We start from the raw sequence: 25,900 nt of genomic DNA, 5'->3' as shown, positions 1-25,900 counted from the left end.
TCACGGGGTGAGTGCCGTCCTTTGATCGTACTGCCCTGGGGTGTCCTGGCCAGAGAAGGCGGTCACAGGAACCCAGCGCCCAGCCTGCAGGCGCGAGGCCCGGTCCGGCCCAGAGCCCCGTGCGGGAAGCCTGGGGAAGCGGCCCTCGGGCACGGCAGCCGAGCGACCAGCAGTGACCTCGGATGACAGAAAACTGCGGGGCAGGTGCCGGCGTCCACCTTCAACAACATTCACACTCCAGCAAAGAGGCTGATTCGGTGTGTTTTGTTTTGTATTTGCAGGCACTGGGGTTGAAACAAAGCAACTGTGGACACACGGTTTACATTCTCCCGGAGGCCAGCTTCCTCCCTGAAAGTGCTGTGTGACCATTCATCATGTCCTGTCACAGGACTGTTGAGAGGATTCATGAAAGGAGGCTGGTATCTCCTTTGAAGGCAATCTTTCCACTGTCAAAAACACCACAACCAACCTGACAGGCAACAAACACTCAAGGTAAAAACCAAATGGAAACAATCACCTCCGTCCCAACCCCACCTGGCTCGCGGGGTCACTTCGCTGGGGCCCCCAGGGCCGTGCACAACCAGCGGTGGCAGCCGGGGCAGCTTCAGACCTGGCCGTGGCCGCTCGCCCAGTCGGCGGAGAGCACCAGCCCCTCGGGGACTGTCTGGGGGGACTCGCACCACGGGGGCCTCGTGGCCACTCCCCCCAGAGCCCCCTCGACCACAGTGAGAGGTCTGTGCCCACGAGAGGGCACCTCTAACCCACGTGATGCCCCTGCGTCCCAGACGGCGGGTGACGAGGTCGCAGCGCCAACAGCACGGCCCCCGCCGCCCGCTCTGCTCCTCTTCGGGCCAGCACGGTCCCCACACGCGTCCACGAGACGGAGCCCACGCCCAGCACACGCAGCTGGAGGGCGCCGTGAAAAGCAGCAGCGATGGGGCCCCTCGGGCACTCGGCTCAGAACAAGGGCCACTCGCAGGAGGCTGAAGACAAGCTCACCCCGGTACCTCCCATCATCTCCCCAAGAACCGTCCAGAACAGGGAGGGAAACACAGACCTACCCGGGGCACGGCATCCGCACAACATGAGGACGGGGCCCGGTCCCCACGCGGACCGATGCTCCTGGGCGGGGCCCACAGTGCCTCCACGAGGCCAAGCACCAGAGACAGAGCGGGCCTGGGGGCCCTAAGAGCGCACAGCTTCTGGGATAAGTCCTTTGAAACTGGGCAGCGGCGGCGGGCAAAGAAGTAAGGGGGGGAATGCAGGGTCCGGCAGGCACAGGGCCTCACCACCAGAGGACACTCAGCCCTCCTCTCCCTCGGACAGACACCTGCGAAGCCACCGGGCTCTGGAGAACTGTCAGGAGAGGGCACCATCGGACAGTGAATCTTGTAAACACCCAAACCATGAAAATGCACAAGAGGAAGAAGATAAGCAGGTCCACAAAGAACCACTGCAAAAAGTCAGAAAATTAAACTCCACAGGTATCAGAGACAAACTCCATCTGAAAAAACAAGAAAACTGTAAGACAACGCTTTCAACAAAAAAATTATACTTAAACATTTGAGGATATGATAATCACCTTGAGTCAAAAACTCAAAACTTAGGGGGAAAATGGATTGAAAACCAGAAAGAAATGAGAGTTGATTTGACACAAGAAAGAAATGAGAAAAAAGGACAAAACTATCTCAGAAATTAATATAAACTGTAAGGTGCTCAGGGGAGAAAAGACTCGAATAAAAATGTAGTAGGAGGCAAAGAAGAAAGGCAGAGAAACAAGAGAATAAAAATGAGACAAAGAAAAAAAATTAAAGGGCCAGGAAAAAAACAGGGGAAAAGGAAGACAAGCAAAGAGGACATGTACTCAGTCGTCAGAGCCCCCGGAGAAGGAAGACAAGTGTGCGGGCAGAGGTTAATACTCAAACTATAATCCAAGGAAACTTTCAAGAAACAGAAAAAAACGAACCTACACACTGAAAGGGCATGTGGGCACCTGGGAAAATTAACCCATAAAAATCAACTTCGACAAAGCCTCATAAAACTGTCAGCTTTCCAAGATAAAGAAAAGGCCTCCAGGTAAAAACAGAAAATAAACCATCAAGACGAGAGAATTAACCTGGCATCCGGCTTTCCCAAACCAACACAGAAAGCAATGGAACAGCACTGAAAAATCACTGAAAGCAAGAGTGAACCAACATTTTTATATCCAGCCTAACTGTCCTCCACACATCAAGGCCACAGAAAATCCGTTTCAACTTGCAAGACATCAGGGGACTCTGCACCTGAGCTTCGCGAAGGCTCAGCCGCAGGCAGGGGTCGTCCCAACAAGGGAAGAGCGGGGAAACCTCAGAAAAACGCAGAAGTAAGCATTTATAATATATAAACACGCAGCTGGTGCTACAGCAGAGGTGAGGAAGAGGCTGGGAAATGTCAAGTGCTGTGACAAGGTAGAAATGATGTAACCAAGCACGAAAGGGAACGGGAAGGGGACACCACAGGCTCCGGATGCGGTGTGGCCACCGGGGAGCCGAGGAGAACGCTGACGCAAGCCGAACAGGAAACGCACGTGAAAACCTGGGGCTGAGGACGCCCAGAAACGCTCACATACAAAAGCAACCACCAGAGCACAGTTACAAACCTTCCTAAACACAAACAAAAAATCTTAATTAAGGAGCAAAGACTACACATCTCACCAAAAAACACAGCAACTGTAAAATATACACATCATCATAAAATACTGTGACCGAGTCAGAACCCACTTTGTCAGCTACATCAATACAGATGACAGGCTTAACCCACCTGTGACAGGAAAACGCTTTTCAGCTGGACTCAGAAAACAAGACCCCGCCGTGTGCTCTACACAAGAGACATACCTAAAGGAAGAGCTACAAATCAAGCAGAATGGAGGTTTTCCAGGGTGATGCAAACAGGAGAGCAGGGGTAATGGCCCTGACTGAGGACAAAGGAGACATCAAGCCCACTGGGCAAAAGCAGACACTTTTCAATGGTAAAAATCACAACTCACGGTGAACATGTAACACTTATAGATATTTATGTACCAAATAACATGGCAACTCCCATACAAAGCAAAAACTGCAGGAGATGCAAGGAGATAAAGACAGAAACACAAGGACTTCCCTGGTGGCTCAGTGGTTAAGAATCTGCCTGCCAACGCAGGGGACACGGGTTCAATCCCTGGCCCGGGAAGATCCCACATGCCGGGGAGCAACTAAGCCCGTGTGCCACAACTACTGAGCCTGCGCTCTAGGACCCGTGAGCCACAACTACTGAGCCCACGCGCCACAACTACTGAAGCCTGCATGCCCAGAGCCCGTGCTCCACAACAAGAGAAGCCACTGCAGAGAAGCCCACGCACCGCAATGAAGAGTAGCCCCTGCTCACCACAACTAGAGAAAGCCCGCGTGCAGCAACGAAGACCCAACACAGCCTAAAATAAGTAATAAATAAATGAATTTATTTTTTAAAAAAAAGACAAAAACACACTAACAACGGAAGGCTCTGGGACACCACATCCAGCACAAAACACATCACGTGGACAAAAATAAGCAAAGACACAGTGGGCATAATCGGTAAGGTGCACCCCATATAAACCCAGCAAGTCCTACACCCTGCCTAAGAATACGCCTTGTTCTCAAGCACCCACAGCACATTCACCGAAGCTGAGCACCCCTGTTGCCCAACAGATCAGCAAAATTACAAACTGTGGCAACACACGCCGGGAGGCTGTGGGGAGACAGGCCCTCTCCTTCACCACCGGCGGGTGCGAACTGGCGCGACCCTCCAGAGGGGAGCTTGGCAATTCCTAACGGAACTACCAACCCACTTACCTTCGCCCCACAACACACACCCCCAAGAATACAGCACCATCCGTGCACAAGGGAGGGGGTCGCCCAAGGCACGTGGGTGCGGAGAAGCACCCCGCTTGCTGTGAAGAACGGGGAGCACCGCCACGACACGGCCCGGAGTGCGCTCCAGAGTACGCGAAGCGAAAACGGCCCACTGCACAAGGCGCCGGCACTATGCTCCCTCGAGAGAGAGGCGGAAATCGCAGAACACATGCTTGCGTCTGAGGGGGAGGAGACGGCACTGCTCGGGGCACAGTCTTTTGTACAGCTCTGGCTCTGAGAACCCCCAAATAAACAACTAAACGCGAGCGGGGGTCGGGGGGGGCCGCACCGGAGGACAGAGAGCAGCAGGAGAGCCCAGCTGTGCCACCGGAGGGACGCGGCCTGCTGAGGGGCAGCGGGAAAGGGCTCATCCAGGAACTCCGCGGCGCTGAGGATGCGGAACTCGGGGGCGCTGCAGGGCTACACACGGAAAGAACTGGGCAGACACATGCTACTCTAGATGGTCAGCCACTTCCTTCTCACGGGGCTTAGCAGTTCTGGATCTCCTTTTTATCTGCAAAGTAGGGTGGGACAAAGAGCAAACCCACCGGGACGATGAGAGTCAGGCCTCCCACCTGGGACGCGGGACGGCTCGGAGGGCCTGTCACGTCAGGTTGGACCCACCGCCTTCAGTACAGACACGGAAAACACAGGTGGGGTGGCGCACGTATCCCCAGCTGTACCCCCGTGGGGGCTGGAGCAAGACACCCAGGGGCCCGAGCACACCGGTGCCCAGACCTGGTCCCTGCACACGCGTCCCAACAAAAAAGAACCGCGGCTCTGCGGAGAAACGGTCGATTCCACTGTTAGGGCAGGAAAAATATAAGGTAAGCCTGGAACATTTGTGACATGAGAGAGTAAGAACCCTTCAGAAGGTGACAGGTTACGTCAACAGGACAGAGGACCCAACTGAAGGGCTCGCGAGGACCAAGCAGGGCTGGCAGAACTCCAACCAGCAAACGGGGGACAGAGGAGGAGGAGAGCCTGTCGGCCTGTGGGCACCGCACACGGGGCGCAGCCGTGCCGATGAGAACAGGAGGGCACGGTCCCTCAGCATTTCCCACAAGACACTTCATCACAAAGGGACACAGATTTTCCAGCGGAGATGCTGCGACCCCCCTAGAACCAAGTGTACAAAGTGATCACCCGCAGCGGGACACACAGATGTCACGTACCTCCTGATACGACGCACTGAGGACACGGTATCACTGGTGCGACATTCTAGCCAAATTACACAACCTGGGTTTCATCAAGAGGAAACGTAGACGAGCCCAAATTAAGAGACCTTCCACCAAATAACCGACACACACTCTTCAAAGTGTCAAGATCAGGAAAGACAGGGAAAGACAGAGGACCCATCATAGACCAGAGGAGGCTACAGAGACATGGTGACCAAATGCCAGGAGGGGTACTGGATGGGATCCTACATCTTCAGTGGAGAATGGTAACAATCAAATACAGAGAAAACATTTGCAAAAGACATAACTGGTTAAAAAACAAAAAACAAAAAACTCATCCAAACTACACAAAGAACTCTGAAAACTCAGTAACAAGAAAACAAACAACCCAATTTTTAAAATGGATCAACGACCTTAAAAGACCCCTCGCCAAAGAAGAAGCACATGAAGAGATGCTCCAGATCATGCATCAGGGAAATGCAAGTTAAAGCAATGAGATACCACTACACACCTATTAGGACGGCCAAAGCCCAGAACACCGACAACACCAAATGCTGGTGAGGAGGTGGAGCAACAGGAACTCTCATCCGTAACTGACGGGAACGCAAAGTGGAGCAGCTACTCTGGAAGATAGTCTGGCAATTTTTTACAAAACTAAACATACTCTCACCATACGAACCAGCAGTTGTGCTCCTTGGCATTTACCCAAAGGAGCTGAAAACTCACGTCCACACAAAAGCCTGCACATGGGTATTTATAGCAGCTTCATTCACAGTGGCCAAAACTTGGAAGTAACCAAGATGTCCTTCAGCAGGTGATGGATAAATAAACTGTGGTGCATCCAGACAGTGGAATATTATTCAGCCTTGAAAAGAGAGAAATGAGGTACCAAGCCACGAGAGGACACGGAAGAACCTTAAATGCATTTAACTAAGCGAAAGAAGCCAGTCTGAAAAGGCTACAGACTATGTGATTCCAACTCTACGACACTCTGGAAAAGACAAAACTACGGAGACAGTAAAAAGATCAGGGGTTGCCAGGGGCTGGGGGAAGGGAGGGATGAACAGATGAAGCACAGAGGACATTTAGGGCAGTGAAACTACTCCGTATGATACTGTAAAGGTGGATACAGGCCATCATACATCTGTCCAAACCCACAGAATGTGCAACACCAAGAGGGAACCCGGATGTAAACCGCGGACTCTGGTGGTGATGAAGTGTCCGTGCAGGTTCATCGACTGTAACAAGCGCAGCATCCGGTGGGGGGCGTGGATGACGTGGGAGGCTGTGCAGGTGCGAGGGGAGGGGGAGGGGGGGGCGTATGGGAACTCTCTGCACTTTCCACTCAATTTGGCCGTGAACCTAAAACTGCTCTAAAATATAGAGTTTCTTAACTTAAAATTAAATTCTGAAAGACCAAATCAAATGAGGTCTTTAGTCAGTAGTATCACACCAATGATGCACCTTAGGGCAAGCTGAGTGAGGGATATACAGAAACTCTCTTCACTCTTCTCGTAACTTTGCTGCAAGTCTAAAATTAGTTCACAATAAAGTTTTTTGTTTTTTTTTTTAAAGACACACCCTAAAGAAATAACCCTAAACTAAAAAAAGAAAAAGAGAAATTAAGCCTTAGCTCTGATGAAGAAAGGCATATGAAGGACTTTTTAAATTCCAGATTTCGTATTAACTGTCACACATATAACTCACAAGTATCCCTGAAGACCAAAATCAGGCACAACCAGCAACGTACGCAGCCACGCCGCAGGACCTCTGGTGACGTGCATCCCTCCCACCGTCTCCTCAAGGTGCCCCCTCACCCCACACTCCTCCCCACGCCCACGCCCTCCCCATCAGTCTGGAAATACGCGCTCTTTTTCTCTTCTTTAGAAAACGCCTAAGGCAGAAGTTAATCAACATGTCTTTCCCATGAGCCCTCCCCTCCCAGCACAGGGACCCCAGCAGCCAGAGTGGTTGGGGGACTGGTTACATTGAGCCAAAAAAAAAAAAAAAAACAAATATATTGAGAATAACGGGAACTCGCGTTCTCTCTGTCTGTGAAGGGATTCGAAAGTAAGGAAAGGAAGAAGACTAGAAGAAGCCCTGAGGTCCTAGACTAGAATCTCAGCATCAACTGGAACGCACGGGGTTGTTCTAGACACAGAAAGGGGCACGCACGCGCACACGCGCCTGTACACATACATACGTTCCGGGCTCTGACTGCTGGGGGCCTGGAGCAGGGACCCCCGTAGCGATCAGCACACACAGTGCTCAGATACTGGTCTCTAAATACCACCCTCCACCGCAAGGAAGCAGGCTCCTGGGCGCCACTGCGGGTGAGGGCAGGGGAAGCACAAGAGGCACCTGGACACCCCTCACGCTTACAGGACGAGGGCAACGTTTCAAAAGGATATAGGAAACAGCCTGAAGAAGCTTCCACTGACCAAATCTAGAAATAACGAGAGCACTGATTACAACCCTCTGAATACAACAGGAATCCACGCGTCCATACACAGTGATGAACGAGTGCATGAATGAATGAGGACGGAGGGAGGGAGGGAGGGAAGCTCTTCTTCACAGCAGAAGGCAACCAGTAAATGTGGAAGGCATGATGGAAACAGAGCATCATAATCTGGCCCCCAGCCTGGCGGTCCTGACGCAGCGGCAGTCATGCAAGGGTGCTAAGGCCGGGTGAGGTGTGATGGGAACAGAGTACCTGCGTGATCCCGGAGTACCTCCTTTCACAATACTAATAAACGCTAAGGGACTAACTGACCACACAGTGGAGAAAGCTGCTTTCTCAGCCAGACAACTTAACCAGGTGATCAAGGCTAAGATCACCTAGTGATGCCAAGGGTCATCCTACAGAACAAGAGACCCGCCCTCTTCAACACGGTCAGGAACGGGGAGACTGGGAAGAGGTTCACGCCACAAGCTAGCTGGACGCCGCACACGCCTGGATCAAAGAGAAACCAGGACAGGCGGTGAAGTGGGAGCAGCTCTGGGGACCCTGGGGCACCAGGGCTGATTTCCCGATGCAGGGGGTGGGGTGGGTGCAGTAGTAACACAAGAGAACGTCCAGCGTTGTCAGCATTTAGGGGTGATGGAACATCCCACACGCGTACTTGTGTGTGTAAAGAGGGGGTGATGAAATAGAGGTGGTAAAATGTTCAGAATTGAGAATCTGAATGGAGTTTTTTATACTGTTCTTACAACTTTTCTATACGTTTGAAACTACTCTAAATCAAAAGAAAAACATTTTGAAAAACATTAATCAGTATATTCTGGGAAGAAGATGCCAGAGGCGTCAAAGTTTTGTTTAATCTTCCCAAAGGCCATATAAAACACAGAGCAACCAGAAAGCAAAACCAAACGCCAGCAGACAATGTTTACAACCAAACCGGTGAAGATGAGTGGCGAGCAGCCACAAGCCTATCTCAAAACTGTGCGGGAAAAGCAGCGGGGCACCTGCGAGGCCCGAAAGCCCCCAGGAGCCAGCAGGTGTTCGCCAGGAAGAGTGGCAGATTCACCGGAGAGCAGCAGCTACAGCCAGGAGTTCTCTCCTCTCAACAGCAGCCCCACCACTAGGAACTCTGCCTCCCACCTGCCAGGGCCCCGCAGCACAGGGCCTCACACAGAAGAGAACCTGCGAGGAGTGAAATTAAAGCTGAGCAGGACAGGGACAATGGAGACAAAAAGGTCCAGGTAAGAGTCAGGGAGCAGCGGAGCCTGACATCTCAGACAGCAAGTTCGTCGCCACGTGGAAACAACGGAAGGGGAGCTCAGTGAAGCTGGCCAACCTTCACACCACCTCCTCCTAAAGGTTCAAGACAGCAAAATTCACATAAAAGTGAACCACAGAAAGGTCAAATCCCAGACAAGCTGCCCTAGGAAAAAAAGAGAATAAGGAGCAGAACAACATCCCTACAGATGATGAAAAACACCAAAAAGACACCATCAAAAAGAGATCAAAACAGTTATGTTCTATTTCCAAACAAGCTAAAAGACATCGAGAAAATGATAAAAAGCATGAAAGAATAACATAAACCAGAATCAGCGAAACTCAGAAGTGAGGTGACAAAGTCAAGGAAAAATTAGAAACAAAAGAAAATTTCACTTGAGAAATGAAGACTACACTAAAAAGAACACAAGAGCAAATAAACGCAACAAATGATACCTTAAGAAGGAATTAGGAGAGCGAGAAGGATAAACAGAGTATAAAACTTTTTAAAAGAGAGATTGAAAGGATTAAAGAGAAAAGGACAAATACTGATGGCAGATACAAAAGATACAACGTATGAGTAACAGGAATCTCTGAAGAGGAAAACAAAAACAAAGAAAGCGTTAAAGAAAATGTTCCTGAATACGAAAGGTTTAACTGCATATATGCTGAAAGAACACAACCTCTCCCTGAGAACGACAACCCAGGACAGCCAACTCCAAGTAAAATGCTGGGCTTTACGGGAAAAGAATTCTGTGGGCATCTTTGGGCAGAAAGAACACATGAGAAACACACGAGAAATAAAATTAGACTATCATCAGACTGACAGCAACCTTTCGTACCAGGAAAAAAATTATCTAGTGTAACTGTTTACTCAAGATAGATTCTCAAGGAAAGAAAACGTGAGCCATGGATTTTCTAGCTATCAAAACCGTCATCGACATGCACAAATATGGGGAACGCAGCCCCCATGAAACATTCCAAAAGAATCCCACAGAGAACGCGATTCAGAAAACCAAATGACTAAACAGACATCCACACAGACTTGTAATTAGCATTAAACATAGAGTTACTTATGGAACTAAGACGAAGGGTCCAGGGAGAGAGGACAGCATGAAACAGCCACGTGATGTCACCAAAACACACGCATGAGCGACAGTCCTCGCTGGAGTGCAGCCCACCCGACGCTCTCCCTCCCAGCTTCCAGCCAAGTCGCCAAAGGCCCTTCCCGGGGAGTAAGGATCACACCCTACGTAAGACCCACCCCAACCAAGCCTAAAACCTGCACAGGGAAGGCGAGTCTGCAGGGTGAGCCCCACTGGGTGAGGGAGCTCAGAAACATCATGGGATTTCCACAGACCCTACTGAACACCAAAGTGAGACACAAGACACACAAGTTCAAGATGAGCAGCCAGGAGCTGAACTAAAACAGGAGTCAATACTCTTCAGAGGATGACGACATGTCATCCACAAAATCCAGCATCCAAGCCACAACGACTAGACATGCAGAGCGACAGGAAACTGCGACCCACGGTCAAAGGAAAAAGCAGTCGACAGAGGCCGAATCGAGACGCCCCAGATGTCGGACTTGACAAAACCATTAGAGCAGCTTTTACAGAGAGGTTCAAAGAACGTTGGGAAAACGTGGCCTCAGTAAGTGAGCAGACAGGGAAACCTCAGCAAAGAATCAGCAGCCATAAAAAAGACTTAAGTGGAAATCCCAGAACTGCAGATACATCAACAAATGAAAACTTCACTGGACTGCAGAGCTGACTGGAGAAGACAGGGAATCTGAAGACAGATCAGTAGAAATGATCCAGTCCGAACAGAGGAAGAAGTGATTAAAGAAAAACAAATACAGACTCAGAGACCCACAGGGCAATGTCAAAAGATCTAACAGAGGTATAACTGGGAATCCCGACAGAAAAAGACTGAAACAGAGAAAGTTCTGAAGAAATAAAGGCCAAAGTGTTGCAAATTTGAGGAAAACTACTGACCTACAGATCCAAGAAGCTCAGAGAAGCCCGAGCAGAGTGACCAGCAAGAGAACCAAGTCTAAGCACCACACAGACGAACTTCTAAGAAGTAAGACGATCACCTCAAAACAGCTGGAGAAGTGACACACGTGACAGGAAACAAGCACTGAAATCACAGTGGGGCCCTGAATACGACGGAACAACGTCTTCAAGGACAACGACGGTCACACGTTACGGCTGTTTTCAGGTCTAAGAATAAGAGCTCTGCAATTCTGCAAAACACTCTGGGAGATCTCCCATCTTTTTTGTGATCTGGAACAAGAAAACATGGCTAAATGAGAACAGGAGTTTCCTTGGAAAAAAGAAAGAGACCAGCAGTTAAGACAGGATTCAAGGAGTAGAGGAAAAATGTGAAGGATGGCTAACATTCTTACAATCACTTATCCCTGTTAGTCGGTCATTCTATAAAATTAAGTGATGTGTATCTGGACTTGCTCGGCTTATTCAAGAATGTGAGAGAAAATTAACCTGAAGTTAAAAAAACAGAGCTGAAAGAAAAAAAAACAAACTGTCAACATTCAGGGAAAACTTCATTCAAACTTTTGAGGGCGAAATACAACCATTTTCAGGTAAACAAAAGCTGAAAGAATCCATCACCAGCAGATTGCACTACAAGAAACGCTAAATGCTGTCCTTCAAGCCAAAGGGAAATACTGCTGATGGAAGCCTGGAACTTGGGACGAAGGAACGAAAAACACCAGAAATGGTAAATAAGCAGGTAAATATAAAAGACGATGTTTTCTTTCTTCCTGTGATTTACTTGTAAAGCAACTGGCAGTTTAAAGAAAAAATAACAATACTTGAAAGTTGGGTTTGTCATTACATATAAAGATACGACAGCAAACAAAACAAGAAACTAACAAAATTTGGACACACAGAAACAGGCAACAACCTTCCTTCATGCTAACCCCACTACTCAGGGAGAACAGTCAGCCCTACAAAGGTCAGTCTTCTGACGGAATCTCCCCATGTTCTCTTCAAAGTCAGTCTAAATCTCATCATGTTAAGCTACAGTGATCAAACTTCCTCATGCAAAGAACTTCTTGCTCACGTGATATCCACAAACGGGTTGATTTGAATATAGAGTATCGAAATGTACCGAGAAAACAAGTATTCCAAGGGCGGTGAGACAACATGTGCGCGAACGACAGCCCGTTCTCGGCGTGCCTGACTCCCTGCAGAGGCGGGCGGGACGCAGGTGCCCCGAGGCCCTTCCAGCCCCCGTCCCTGCAACTGTGTGGTACCTCTGCTCCCGATCCCGGTCCCGGAGAGTCCACTTTCCTCTTTTTCCTGGGCCCGATGGCAGCTAGTGCTGTGAGGTTGGCATCTCGCTGCCTCATCTGTGCCAGTTCTTGTTGCTGCATCTTTGTTTTGAAAAGGAAACAGGGACTGTCATTTCACACACATTTTTCCTTACTACAAAAGTAATACGTAGACACCAAAGGGTTTTCTAAATTTTCCTAAATTAAAATTTAATTTGACTGTTTTTTTTTTAAACAGTTAAGCATATTTTGCAATCAGAAAAACAGTAAAGCAATAGATGCTCATCTTTAAAAGCTCAGAAAATATGAGCAAATTTTGAGAGTACAGAGACTGGATTGCACCAAATGAGAAATTACCTTGAAGTTTAAAAGCACAGGAAAACACTTTTGCAAACATCATAAATCGCTACAGGAAGGCCTACTGTGCAGAGATACCATCGCTTTCTCAGCCTCTCTCTCTCTCTCCTGTTAGGTGCTGAGGTTGAATGCAAACATATTTTCAAGTGTGCAGTGAGTGCAGATTCTTGGACTGAAAACGCTTACCTCCTTTGCCTTCTGTTTCAACCTTAACTGTTCTGGATCTTCCTGTCTGGATCGAGACTATTTTCAAACAGGTAAAAAAGAAAGATAAGTTGTGACCTAAACGTTCATCACCTGACAGATATGTGTTATCTTATTCGTGACGTAATGACATCTAAGTCACGTGACAGAATGCATTAAATTTTTAAACGTTTACAGCTAACAGATGAACGCTTATCATCATGAAAATCAATACCATTTGGACGTAAGAAGCACGCCATGGTCTGATGTGACCTGAGGACGGTGGGCCAGGGCAGCCCGCAGGGCTCCGGGCTCAGGTAAGGGACCTGCCCCACGCGCTGGGTGACCTGCTGAGGTCCGGAGGCTTCCACCCTGGCTCCGCTCCTAACCCCGCGCACGTGTCACCGAGGCCAGCCCCAAACCCTGCTCCGGCTCCTGCAAACCCCAAGGGTGCCTGCGAGCGCCCGGGCGGAGAGGGGAGAACTGAGCGGAGCGCGAGCACTCGCCTTGGCTGCCCGCATCAAGATCTCGCGCTCCTGCTCGTCCTTCCGCTGTTTCTCAATCTGATCAAGCTGCTCAAAGAACTTGAGCTGAGCCCGCACGTCACTTGCCTGCTCGTACCTGTCATCGTCCTAGAAAAAAGCGAAACGGCCGTTTGTCCCGAACCTGGGGACCCAGCCGGACAGTCCGCGCACCGCCTCCCGCCTCCCTCGGCCCCCTCCCCGGGCGGGCGCGCAGACCCAAGCCCCTCTCGTCCCCGACAGGCTCTGCTTCTGAAGTGCTCTGGACGCGCACACGCCGTCTCAGGCAAGTCGCACGGGGGCTCACGGGCAAGTGTCCATTTTATACACTTTGGTATCATTTGCCTTTTTTAAGTGACATTTAAAATTTTTTTCTAATAGCATAAAAAGTATTTTTAAAGCAAAATGGCTACAGGCTTGTACTTCCAACGTTGCGCAGGCAGTGCCTGGCCGCTCCACGGTGCCCTTGAAAGAGGGTCTGCGTGACCGAAGAGGAAGGCGGGCTCTGCCTTGAGCCTGCTGTGCGAGGCCGGGCTCCGGCGAGCCGGCCCTCCACAGCACACGACAGGGCACCACTCTGAGTCCCGGGAGCGCGGGTGAGCCAGAGCCCCTCGCGTCTGCACGGACAGCTCGGACCTGTGCAGCTGCTGGGGACCCCCCCGCCCCCCCCCGCCGCGTGGAAACGGGCAGGAGGGTCCACCATCTCCAGAGCTGAAGATGCCACCTGCCCGGACCCAGAAGGTCGGCTCCCTAACCCGGAGGTCGGATCCCCCGCATCCTCCTTCCACAGCCCGGTGGATAGACCCAGAGCACCACGGGGCTGAAAGAAGTGGCATCTTCCCAAAATCTCGTTCTGGGAAAAACTCAAAACAAGCTCAACACTCCGCCGCTTCCCCTGTGCCCTCCAGGCAGCACCAGACCCAGGAGGGGCGACAGGGCATCCCCTCCAGGAAACGGCGGGTTACCTTATAAGAGAAGTTCTTTTGCTGAGCCGTTTCTGATATCTTTTCTACAAGGTTCTGCAGCCTCTGTTGCGTGGCGTGTGACACGTAACTCACCACGTCTGGGTGTAACTCTGTTATGCCGTGTTTCTTACCTGGGGAACAGGCGATACTTTACAATCACTGAAGCTCTTTTCTTTCCTTCACTGTTTTTCCCTTATCCCCCAGTTACCGCTTTGTGCAACCTGAGGGTCAAGGGTGTTCTACACCTGCTTCAACGACCTGAGAACGTCACCGCCAACCCCACGAAAGCACAACTCTGGCAAAACAGGTGACAAGGGACAAGGGGTGTCCCCCCCGAAGCCCAGGACAGCTCCACGCGGAGCACCGCAGCCGTGGTCCACGCCAAGCCCACGCGTGGAGGCCAGACATCCCAGGGCCGGTAGGAGACAGGGCCATACCTATTTCTAATATTCTTCTTTGCAGAGGCGCTGGGAGGAGGAAGGTCTCGTCTTTGCAGGACCGCGTCAGGGTGCCCACTAACTCAGAGTTCGTAGCCAATATTCTCGCACTTTCTTCCGACAGGTTCACGCCGGCCATCGACGCTACGTCATTGATGTCATCGTCGTCCCTTCGGGAAAGAAGAGGAGGTGGGTCTAGCCGAACGAGGGCCGCCAAGGAGGCACATGCGGGTGGCCCCAACTCGGCAGGCAGAGGGGCGGCTCCCCCGCACTGCCGTCACCTGAGCACGAAGGGGGTCGCCTGCAAGCGAATCTGTTCTTTTAAAGGAAGACCCACCCGAAGGTACAGCAGAATGGGAGTCTTTGCACATAGATGTCAACACCAAGTTCACAGACAGCACAGCACCTACTCACTGCTTCAAGGAGTTTGTTCTGTGAAACCTTTTTTAAATGATCTCACAGCATTAATTTATTTTTAATACAATCACAAACTCTCAGAAAAGCTGGAGTACAGTATAAAGGACTTTTTCCCCCTGAATCACTTGAGGGTGAGCGGCCGACCTGACACCCACCCCCCGGGACACGGCACTGTGGCTCCCTGTGGACAGAGGCACCCCCTACAGAACCAGGGGGATGGCCTTTGAAACCAGGCCACCAGCCACACCCAGACCCCCAGGTTTGGCTAACAGTCCCTATGGCATCTCCCACAGCAAAGGGTCCAGCTCAGAACCACGAGCTGCGTTTTGCTGTCACATCTCTGCAGCCCCTCCCTGACTCTCGTGCCCCTGACACCTGGAAGGTCACAGGCCAGCTGTTCTGCAGCATGTCCTCGTCTTCCCTCTGACGGACGTCCCTTTGTGACGAGATGCGGGCAATGCACCTTTGGCAGGAATTTCACACGAGTCACGGGGCCTTGCTCACCCTGCACACGGAGCTCCAGCGCAGGGGGGCCCTGCCCGGCTTCCCTGCTGTCGGGGCGCCCCTCCCTCCCTGTGCAGTTACGAGGACCTCAGGGGAGGTGGTCTGAGACTGCGCAAATCCCGTTCCCCTAAACCACCCACTTAACTCGTTTCTAGGGGCTCGGGTTCCTGTCTTATCCAGCGGATACAACGTCACTACAGACACGGCCGGCGGGAGGGGGCCACTTGGGGGCTTCTGGGAACTCTGACCCTCGAGCACTGTTTTCTGACCAAACAAAGTGCACTAACTCGTCCTGCGCCCTCCCGACTCCGGCCTGGAATCAGCAGCCCCCTAAGGCACCCTGGTCACTGCGGGGGAAGCGGTTTTAGACGAGCCCTGGGCACTGGGTGTGCTGCTGCCATCGTGGTGTCACCAATCCCAGGCCCCCCCAGTGGCAGAGTGGGTGGCTCCGGCCATAGCCTTTCCCGAGCATCCACAGCCGGACGCCCAGCCCGACCCAACCCCCCGGGCTCGCCTCGTTTGCTCCTCTCTGCGTTTCTGACTCCCTCACACCTGCAGGTGGACGGCAGGTCTTCCCATCTCCGCCACCCGCCCTCTCCCTTGTGGATATCCTCCCCACCCGTGGGCCCCCGCCCTCTGTGCCAGGCTGTGCCAGGCACCCACCTCCTCGCCCTGCCTGGAGGCCGACCCCGGCTCAGGCCACCACGGCTCCAGCACTGCCAACACCTGCCCTGCTCCCTAACAGCTTGAGGGACGAAGCGTCTGGGAAGGGAAGGGAAGGACCACCCAGGTCCCCCGACACGTGCACTTTGCTACTGCTGGATCCAAACCAAAGTAGCCATTGCAGCCCTTCCTATGGCGACGCTCAGACCAGCTGCTCGTCAAGAGACGAAAGCACAGCATCTCTGAAGGTTCTGAGGTTGAAAGGAGGACACAGAAGTGCCCTCTGTTATGACTGTGATGCGCTCGGAAGGCTGAGCCATCGTATCACAGACGCAAATCTCCCACTGGTTCACGCGGAAGGTCAGCTGCTCTGCCATCCCGCCCTGTCTGCGGCAAATGTCCCTGAGTTGCTCTGGGGGAAAACACGCACACAGCGTGTGTGTGTGTGTGTGTGTGCGTGCGTGCGTGTGTGCGCGCGTGTGTGCGTGTGTGTAGGGAATGAACGCAGCCTCAAAGCACCAACGGCCACCGGGCGAGGCCCTTCCCTCCGGGCGCCTCCTGAGCCACGGGCTCACTCCTTACCTAAACGAGCCTCCCCCGGGCTCCTTGAGCTTGTTTTTCTGTGCAGCAGCTGCTTGTGCCGAGACAGTAGAAAGAGCTTTGGTTCCAGGTAACACGGCAGGTTTCACCACAGGGACTGCAAAACAAGAGACGAGGGTATGCCACCCGCGCACGGACTCGGAAGCGGAGACACTGCCGTCCCCGGTGCCAGGTGGGCTGCGGGGAGGGCCACTACCCCCCACCCACCACAAGGAAGCTTCCTAAAACGTCAGAAACGTTGGGTTACTAACTCTAGATTAGAGTAAAACCGTAAGCAGCATCTCTCATGCATTTGCCTTCCTGTATCTCATCAAACTTTTTGAAATGTAGGTAAGAACCCAGTCCTGAATGTGTAATTGTAAAAATCGTACTGACGGGGCGATGCCCGTACAACCCTGTGAATGTACTAACACCACTGAACTGTACACCTGTTCACGTGGCTAAAATGGCCAAGTTTATGTTACGTGAGTTTCACCACAATTAAAAAAACAGGGAGACGGGGTCCTGGGCAGAGCGGCCCGGCCGCCGGCCCTCACCTGGCTGCAGCTGGTTCAGCTGGATCTGCTGGGGCGTGGTGAGCACGATGCGGTTGTGGGGCTGCCGGAGCGCCACCATGGGCGTCTGCGTCAGCGTCACCTGCGGCGGCCGGATCAGCGCTCCAGGTTTGGGCGGCGGCTGGATCACCTGGGGCAGAGCCCACGGGGCACGTGAGCACCCATCCCACCCCCGTCCCCACCGCCCGAGGGGGCTCCCACATCTGTTCCCTGCCCGGGGCGGGGGTGGGCAGCCTTCCGGGAGGACCAGGAGGGTCAGCCGGGGGCACTGCATCAGGCGCCACGGCTGCAAGCTCCTGGGGGCAGATTAACTGCTCGGAAGCCACACACGGGGCCCTGAGGCCAGCGCCTGGAGGACAGTGTTTACTGAGCCTGCGAACCAGCGCGGAACAGCCGACTTCTCCCCAGATGTGAGCACAGGTGCCGGGGCGCCCCCTGATCCCTTCCAGAGTCTCTAGGGCTGGATCAGAATCCAGCTGCTGAATTTTACGAAGGTCACCTGGTGCGCACACTCTTATGTTACAGCGCACTCGGGGAGGGATGGGTGGTGCCCGGGGCCCGGCCATTTCTGCAACAAAACCTATGAAAATTCACACTGTCCAGAATGAGCAGACACACGACTGCCTGCAGGAGGTTCAGGCCAAGTTTTGCCACAAACTCAGGGAAGAGCCTCCAGGTTTCACGTCCCTACGGCCTTCAAGGGAAGCAGGTGATGGACCGGTGGTGCCCGACTCTGCAAGGGTGCGGCAGAGCTCCACCCCTCCAGTGAGGGGCAGGCGAGCGAGCCCTGATCTCACACCCGCGCTTTGGCCGAAGCACACACACGGCTCCACCTCCCGTGGGAGCCTGTCTTCCTCACCACCAATCAAGGCAAGAACAAATGCAGATTTTAACTTGAGCAGGTGAGAGACCACCACCCTTCATGACTCTGATTGCCCACCTGGTTATCACTTGAGCATTATCGTAAAATACACTCCACAACCTACGAAAGTGACGTGAGGACCTGCGTTGTTTTAAATTTTTTTAACTGTCTGTATAGGAACAAATCCCTTTGAAATTAAAAAAAAAAAAAAAAAAATAGCAACTGCCTTTCTACACTGGGCGAACCCCATCTGCCTGCAGGAGCACGTTCAATCCTAAACTCTTCCCAGCAGAGACACCCTTCTCTATAGCTACACGACCAGAACCCTGGATCCCAACCACAGATAAATCCACCTTCAGCAGCCGTGCCTCCCGAGGATCTCTGAGCCCCAAACAACGGCTGCAGAGCTGGGCTCTGGACCATGAAACCTGACGTGTCCAGCGCCAAGCACTTGGCGTCGGCTCTGTGTATTTGGGCCATTGCTCCTAATCAAAGATAACGTCCAGCTAAAAGATCCACTGCAAACACACTGTGTCCATTTAAACCAGGGACGCCCGAAACAGTACAGACGACGGACGTGCCAAAGGGCAAAATTCAGTAGGCTTACTTCGTTTCACCGAGAAATAAATTTCAAAGCTGCAGGGCCTCGGCCCCTGGCTGACACCTCACTATGTCGGATCCCGCCCCAGGTTCTCCCTGGCAGTCTCTCTGAGCCACGGGCGGCCGGGCACGCGCGGGGGAGCAGGGCAAGGCTCTGGCCTCCATACCAGCGGCGTGGGCTGCCCCTGCTTGCCGACGCCCACCGGCGCGGGCTGCGCGAGGCTGATGACGGGGGGCTGGAGGGCGCTGGTCACGGTGGCCGCCGTCTTCCCGGCCGTGCGCTGCACCGAGCCGCTGAGCACCACGGCCGTGAGCGCGGTGGTGGCCTGTGAGGCCGGCGGCGGCTGCTGCTGGCTCTGCTGGATGAAGGCCGCGGAGTCGGGGGTCAGCTGTCTCAAGGCGGGCAAGCTCCTCTGGGCGGAAAGACAGACACAGGGGTGGCTCCCTCCTCGACTCAGAAAACGAGAACACGTCCTCGGCCAAACGGCGTCGGTCGGGGCCTGAAGGAGACGCCCCGGACGCCGGGGGCCGGCATCCCAAACCACTGTCCCCCGGCCGCCGCTGAGCAGGGCGACCCTCAGTGACAACTGGCTGCGATTTGCTTAAAAAACAAACCAGAAGCGCCATTTCTGAAATGCAGTCACGCGCGTTAAGGCAGCGGAGGCACGTGAGCGACACCCTCGCCCCAGCGGCGCGGGGCCCCCGTCTGCGGGGAGAGGGCCCCTCGCAGCCCCCGGCTGGGACACGACATTGTGGCCTCAGGGGCGGGGGTCTCGCAACTTACAGAGAAGCCTCCAAAGAGAAAACTTAGCATTCTGTCTCAGGGGACTTGAAAACTGCAAACGCACCGGTGACACCCGTGCGAGCCCACCCCTCCCCGGGACACGCCCGCCCCCCACCCGACGCTGGGTGCTCTCAGGGGGCTTCAAGTTACCTTCAGGAAAGGCACAAGGTAAGGTTGAGGTGAAGAATTAAGTTCTCGGTATAACCTACTAGTGAAATCTTCTGCTTCGATTTTTCCGTCCTTAAAAATAAAATTCACATTGAAATTCCTCCACGAATACAAACTCGCACACGCGTAACTTTATGCAGCATTTCTCTGGTCTCGCGTTTTAGGACTGGCCGCTCCTCACGCCAGGTCCTGCGCTGGACGAAGGTGCGGGCGGGCCCAGGGGCCACGTGCTCAGCTGACACGGGTTCCCGGGCGTGGCTGAGGCCCCCGGCCCTCCCCGCGCCCCGCCCCATCGGGGCTCACTGGCCCACTCCACGACTCCCGTACGCCAGCTCCCACGGGACATTTACGTGGCACCTAACCCACCGCAGGTCAGGCATTTTGCCAGGTGACAGACTAGCCTAAAAGTACCCTCGTGACCAAGCTGGAAGGTACCGCAGACCAGGGACACCCTTACCCAGAGAGACCACACCTACGCCGAGACCCCAGAGCAGCTGGGGCGCCGGCAGGGAGAAGCGAGCGCCCAGACGAGAGGGCCCAGACCCCGCTCTGGAAACCAAAGCGATCCGGGTGTGCGGGCTGGGGGATGGGACAGCACGGGCACCCGGGAGGGGTCAGCACCGTCCCAGCCGGCTCTGCCGACACCTGGGAATCCTACGAGACAAACTCTGCCCACCTGCGCCCTCTCACTCGAGGTCACCTACCACCAGCAGCCAAGCCCATGGCTGACTGGGCCCAGTTCAAGGGGGGAGTGGCCAGGGCTGCAAAGAGGTCCTGTAACAAGGGCGGAACGGGGGGTCCCGGCGCCCTGATAAGGGCGCAGCACATGGGGGACGGCACTGGGCTCATCTGGAGGTGAGGGGATGGGGGGGTGGGAGAGTCGACAAGACGAGCCCACGCTTCCAGCGCCGGGGAGGGACCACAGACAAAGGACCGTGGGAAGAAAGGGAACGGCATTTATTTAATTAGAAATTTTCATTAGAAGGTAAAATTGTTATAATTAAAACAAACAAAAAGCTGGGAATTCTTGTTCCTCGCAGGAGGAGAGATTATTTTTCAACCTCTGAGTTTCCTGAAAAGATTTAAGGAGCATCTGAAGCGATCATTTTTGCTTGTGAGAGCGGGACTTCATTCCTTTCCGGCCCCAAACCCACGTGGTCTGCAGAGACGGCGCAGAGCCAGCCCCCGAGGGTGGCTCCCCTCCAGCCCAAGCCCTCGGCACGGAAGGGAGGCTGCGAGCAGAGGGTCTGAGCCGGCAAACCCACCAGCAGGACAGAAACGTCCAACAGCCCGTCTGCTGAGCCACCAGGTTTCCTTGCAAAGAGAAACCGAGAGGAAAGGAAAACAGCAGGAAGGAGGGGACCCCCAGGTTACCGGCGACACAGAGGCAGCTGCCACAGGTGGACCTGACCGACTCTGACCGAGCCCTGCAGGCAACACTGGACTCAGCCTCTGGGCACCTGGGGGCTGCGAGGGATCCTGTGTTCACAGGTTATGTCCAGGCATCCGTGCTGAAATATTTATGAGACTGGGGAGGGGTTGTGGGTGGCAACGGGGGCGCAGCAGATGCAAAGCCATATAAGAACTCATGACTGATGAAGCCCGCAGGTGGCCCAGAAGGGCTGTCATTCTGCTTTCCGCTTCTGTATCACTTAAAATCCTCCGTGAAAGGGACTTCCGTGGTGGCACGGTGGATAAGACTCCGCACTCCCAATGCAGGGGGCCCGGGTTCGATCCCTGGTCGGGGAACTAGATCCCACATGCACGCCACAACTAAGGGTTCGCATGGCACAACTGGGGAGCCCACCTGCCGCAACTAGGGAGCCTGTGAGCCGCAGCTAAGACCCCGTGCAACCAAATAGATAAATATTAAAAAAAAAAAAAAACCCTCCGTGAAAAAGGTAGAGCAGGTGGAGGAGTGAGCGAGGGCCTTTAAACACCCTCCATCTGGTGAATTTACATCGCTCCTCTGCGGCCAACATGCCGAGCGACTGAGGGGGCGGAAAAGGAGCTCCTAGGGAAGCCGTCCTGCTGTGAGGTTCCGAGAAGCCGGGCTGGCGAGCGGATGGCAGGGTGGTGGGCGGAGGGGCCCAGACTCCGGCCGCGCCCCGCCCCCCCATGGCCAAGTACAGCGCTCTAAGGCAGAAGGGCCGGCGTACAGAGCTCTTACCAGCAGATTCTGTACCAGTTCTTTCACGTTAGCGGCTGTCTCTGTAGACTGTTTACCAGATGAAGCCAGTTTTATTAGCGTAGATAAAAAATTTTTACATTTCTTCACGTTCTCCATAGTTTCCTGGATAGAAGTTAAAAAGATGTAAGCGGAAAACTCTTAAAAGGCAGATTTTCATCACAGCTTTTAACTAAGATATGGGTGTCATATAAGAAATGTGTATTTCTGGGCTTCCCAGGTAGCGCAGAGGTTAAGAATCCGCCTGCCAGTGCAGGGGACACGGGTTCGAGCCCTGGTCCGGGAAGACCCCACATGCCGCAGAGCAACTAAGCCCTGTGCTCCACAACTACTGAGCCTGTGCTCTAGAGCCCACATGCCACAACTACTGAGCCCACGTGCTGCAGCTACTGAAGCCCGCGTGCCTGGAGCCCGTGCTCCGCGACAAGAGAGCCACCACAGTAAGAAGCCCGCGCACCGCAACGAAGAGTAGCCCCCGCTCGACGCAACTAGAGAAAGCCCGCGCGCAGCAACAAAGCCCCAACGCAGCCAAAAATAAATAAATAAAATAAATAAATTTATTTTTAAAAAAAAGAAATGTGTATTTCTTTTCTTAAATTTCTTTGAGGAAAATGCAGTAACTCTCACGGCCTGATGATGGGAGTATAAACCAGGACGTGTGCTCTGGAGGCACAGACCCAAGTTTACAGCTCACTCAGCCCAGCAATTCTACTTATAGAAATGTAACTAATAACCAATAAATGTAAAAAAGATGATCTATAAGACATTCACCTTGATGTTGCTTATCATAAAGAAAAACTGATACCTATCTAAGTGCACAATAAAAGAAACTGAATTATGGCACAGATACTAAAGACGATGAAAAATACTCAGCAGAGAAACATGAAAAACGTTAAGTCATAAATAAAGCACGATCCCACTGGTTTAAAGATTCATACGTGTGCAGGAAAACTGCTGGAAATAAATGTTAAGAGGGCAACACTGCCGCTCTACAGACCGCAACCGCTGTGCAGCCCCCGTGTCACCCCTCTGAACACACCTGGTCTGGGCTCCATCCCACAGACGTCCCCCACGGCCCGAAAGCCTCGTGTAGGGTGGTGGACCCTTCCTGCGGCCCTGCAGAGACCACTGCCCTCAGACCCACTCATATGGGGCCGTGGAGACCCCAACGCATCCCCACGTTGGCGGCTGTGGCTCCCCCGGGCCGGCCAGCGCTCTGAGGCAGCACGAACCACACACATGGCCCCAAAACGCGGCCGAGAGGCGGCACTCACCGTAGCGGCTGTGGAGGTGGTGGTGGCCCCCGGGACCGTTCGCTGAGGTGTCCCCGTCTGAACAGCTGTCGCCGTCCCAAGTGAGGGTGTCTGGGCAGCGCCACCCAGAACAAGCTGAGGCTACGAGAAGCCAAAACACAAGGTAGATAGAGGCTGCGGGGAGACGGCCTTCATGAGACTCCCTGTAGCAGGCGGGACCCCACGGGACATGCGGCCTCAAGGGACCACACCAGCCCCGCGGCAGACCGCATCCCCGAGGGCCACCTTCCTGAGCACCGAGGAAGCAGTATTTTGCAGCAACAACTGACAGAAACGAAGCCAATGGCCGGGAAGAACCTGGTTGTCAGAAGTCGATCCTAGAAGTCACATGGTGACCAAAACAAATAATCTTTTAATAACCAAACCAGATCCCGTCTCAGAACTGAAAAGAACAAACAGAGAAACCAACTGAAAAGCCCGTCACCTGGCTCGTGCAGGCAGGCTGGTGACGAGGAAGCCAGGACGTCACACGCACACGGGCAGGCCACCCCCCCACGCGGGGGGCGGCACCAGGACTCGTCGGGGTCCCGGGCTCCCCCACCGCTGCCGGACCAACCTTTCTTTGCTCCCCCAAAGCGAGTCACATCCAGAAACATCCTGGAAAGGGGGTTTTCAGAGCAGGCGGGGACTTGATGTAGTTGGTGTTGGGAGGGAGGGGCTACTTTGCTAAACGAATATATTTAAGCCAGCAAACAGCTAGACATCAAACAACAACTGTCCTCGGTCAAATTCCCAAGACTTCTAGTCTACGTGAACAATCAGGATGCAAATATTTACTGTTTTTTTTTTTTTTAATTAGCACTTTTCCAATTTAAAAATGGAGGCTTCTCCAATTTTTTAAACGTTACTCTCTTACGACTTCGGAAGGTAGGGGGCAGTGTAACCCCGAGCATGACTCGCCTGCGGCTCTTCTAAGCAACCAGGCCCCGGCGCCCTGCCTGCCGCACAAGGGGCTCTGATGGCACGGCCGCTACGGCGGGCGGCAGGCGGTGGGCGGCGTGCGGGCAGCTGTCTGCATCCCCCAGGCTGTGGACACTGGTTTCACGGGAGGACTGTCAGTTGGAAGAGATGATGGGCTCTTCCTATATTATCTGTGTATTTCACTTGTAACGTTAAGCATGTATTACTTTTGTAACTACAAAATGGCAAATAAAAAACTTCAGAGGAGACACGTAAAAGAACTGGCCAACAGCCATCTTTGGGCAGCAAAAGGGGAAGAGCAGAGCTGCCTCGGGACACCCAGGAACAGCCAGGGCACTTCCAGTTCTTGGGAGTTTTCCTTTACAGCCAACTTTATTCCTCACACTTGCTTCTACTGGTCGGATGAATACACGTTTCACCTGGATGATTCTGAGATTGTGGGAACCTATGTTGATAAACTTATTTTCTACTAAATCTCATGCAAAAGCTGACCATGAGCTTCACTACCTTCTCAGAAAAGGTTCCTTTCACTATAACTGAAGTTCAGATGCGCCAATCAGACTGAACTCGGGCCAGAAGACCCCGTCTCAGGAAGCGCCGTTGCCTGGGCAGCTCCTGTCGCGGGAGACCACTGAGCTCAGTTACTTGGGACCCAGCTGCTCCTCCAGCTGTTCTGAAAAGCAATGTCACGGCTGCAGACGCCAAAAGGCAAAGGAGGCCAAGACCAGGGTGAGCGGAGAGAGCACTGGACGAGGTGCGGCTGCAGGGAGGCCGGCCGAGGCCACACCGGGATCAGGGTCCGGAGCCGCTCACACCGCATGTGTCCGCGCCCGTCAGGGAGGGGTGTTGTGAGACTCGCACGCGTGAACGCACATACTCAGTGAGGACGCGTCCTCCTCGGTGCAGGAACAGGTCGCGAGCAGCACACACGCACACACACACACACTCTGTCTCTCTCTCTCTTTCTCCCCCCGCGCTGTAGATCTTCTCTGCTTCAGAGATGCCACACAGTCAGTTACTAAGGCGACGTTTTCAATTGTACTTCCGGCACAGCGGGAAGCTTTTAAGAATGTTGCTGCTGTTAAACTCTATGCGACTTTAAAGGAAAGCAACTCTGATCTACGCTGTGTTCCCCAAACTCCAAAACTTAGCATCCAGCACCCAAACTCGCGAGGCCGGACCCCTGCGTCGTGGGCACCGCGGAGCCCCAGCCTCACCTGAACCCCGGGAGAGCGCTGCAGTGCGGTGCTGGGCTGTACCGTTGTCTGGGCCTGAGACACTTGCTTGATTATGGTCGTTGGGGTCACCTGCCGTGCAATAATGGGGGTCCCAGGTGCCTGAAAAACAAGGAGGAGTCGCCTAGAAGGAGAGACAAGTGAAAGTAGTTCCCAGCACCTGGCGCACCCAAGACTCCATCCTTTCGTACAGAACCAGCGCGCTCAGGGGCCCCCAAGGTCTAGTCACCAGCCGCAGGGAAGCCACCCTAAGTCTAAACTCTCCTTAACAAGTACAAGCGTATGATCAGAACCTCCATCGTATAAACTGTAATACACTCCTTAGCAAAGTCTCCGACCTGGTCTTTAAGGAACGCATATACCTGGGAAATCAATACTTGTGTGGATTTCTTGTAATCTTGGCCACAAGCACTAAAAAAGTAACAAAGGCACTACAGTAAGAAGCATGTGTTCCCTGGGCCTAAAGACTGGCCACTGTGCCGCAGAAAAGGAAGTAAACGAGACACTTAAAGTGAACTGTCCTACA

General features: G+C 53.2%; 1 protein-coding gene across 1 annotated transcript in view; it reads right to left on the bottom strand.

Moving 5' to 3' along the window:
• Positions 1-25,900, bottom strand: part of TAF4 (TATA-box binding protein associated factor 4) — a 70,930-nt gene that overhangs the window by 3,371 nt on the left and 41,659 nt on the right. Inside the window, exons 3-14 of the mRNA XM_036827136.1 lie at positions 25,357-25,476; positions 23,180-23,299; positions 21,888-22,010; positions 19,700-19,789; positions 18,933-19,178; positions 17,286-17,433; positions 16,732-16,846; positions 14,566-14,735; positions 14,129-14,259; positions 13,149-13,274; positions 12,646-12,702; positions 12,085-12,204 (exon numbers count right to left, since the gene is read on the bottom strand). Of these exons, the coding sequence (XP_036683031.1) occupies positions 12,085-12,204; positions 12,646-12,702; positions 13,149-13,274; positions 14,129-14,259; positions 14,566-14,735; positions 16,732-16,846; positions 17,286-17,433; positions 18,933-19,178; positions 19,700-19,789; positions 21,888-22,010; positions 23,180-23,299; positions 25,357-25,476 (1,566 nt within the window). The remainder of the gene's footprint in view (positions 1-12,084; positions 12,205-12,645; positions 12,703-13,148; positions 13,275-14,128; positions 14,260-14,565; positions 14,736-16,731; positions 16,847-17,285; positions 17,434-18,932; positions 19,179-19,699; positions 19,790-21,887; positions 22,011-23,179; positions 23,300-25,356; positions 25,477-25,900) is intronic.

Source organism: Balaenoptera musculus, chromosome 15 (genome assembly GCF_009873245.2).
Source record: "Balaenoptera musculus isolate JJ_BM4_2016_0621 chromosome 15, mBalMus1.pri.v3, whole genome shotgun sequence".
Lineage (NCBI taxonomy): Eukaryota > Metazoa > Chordata > Mammalia > Artiodactyla > Balaenopteridae > Balaenoptera > Balaenoptera musculus.
This window is presented reverse-complemented; position numbering and strand designations above follow the sequence as displayed.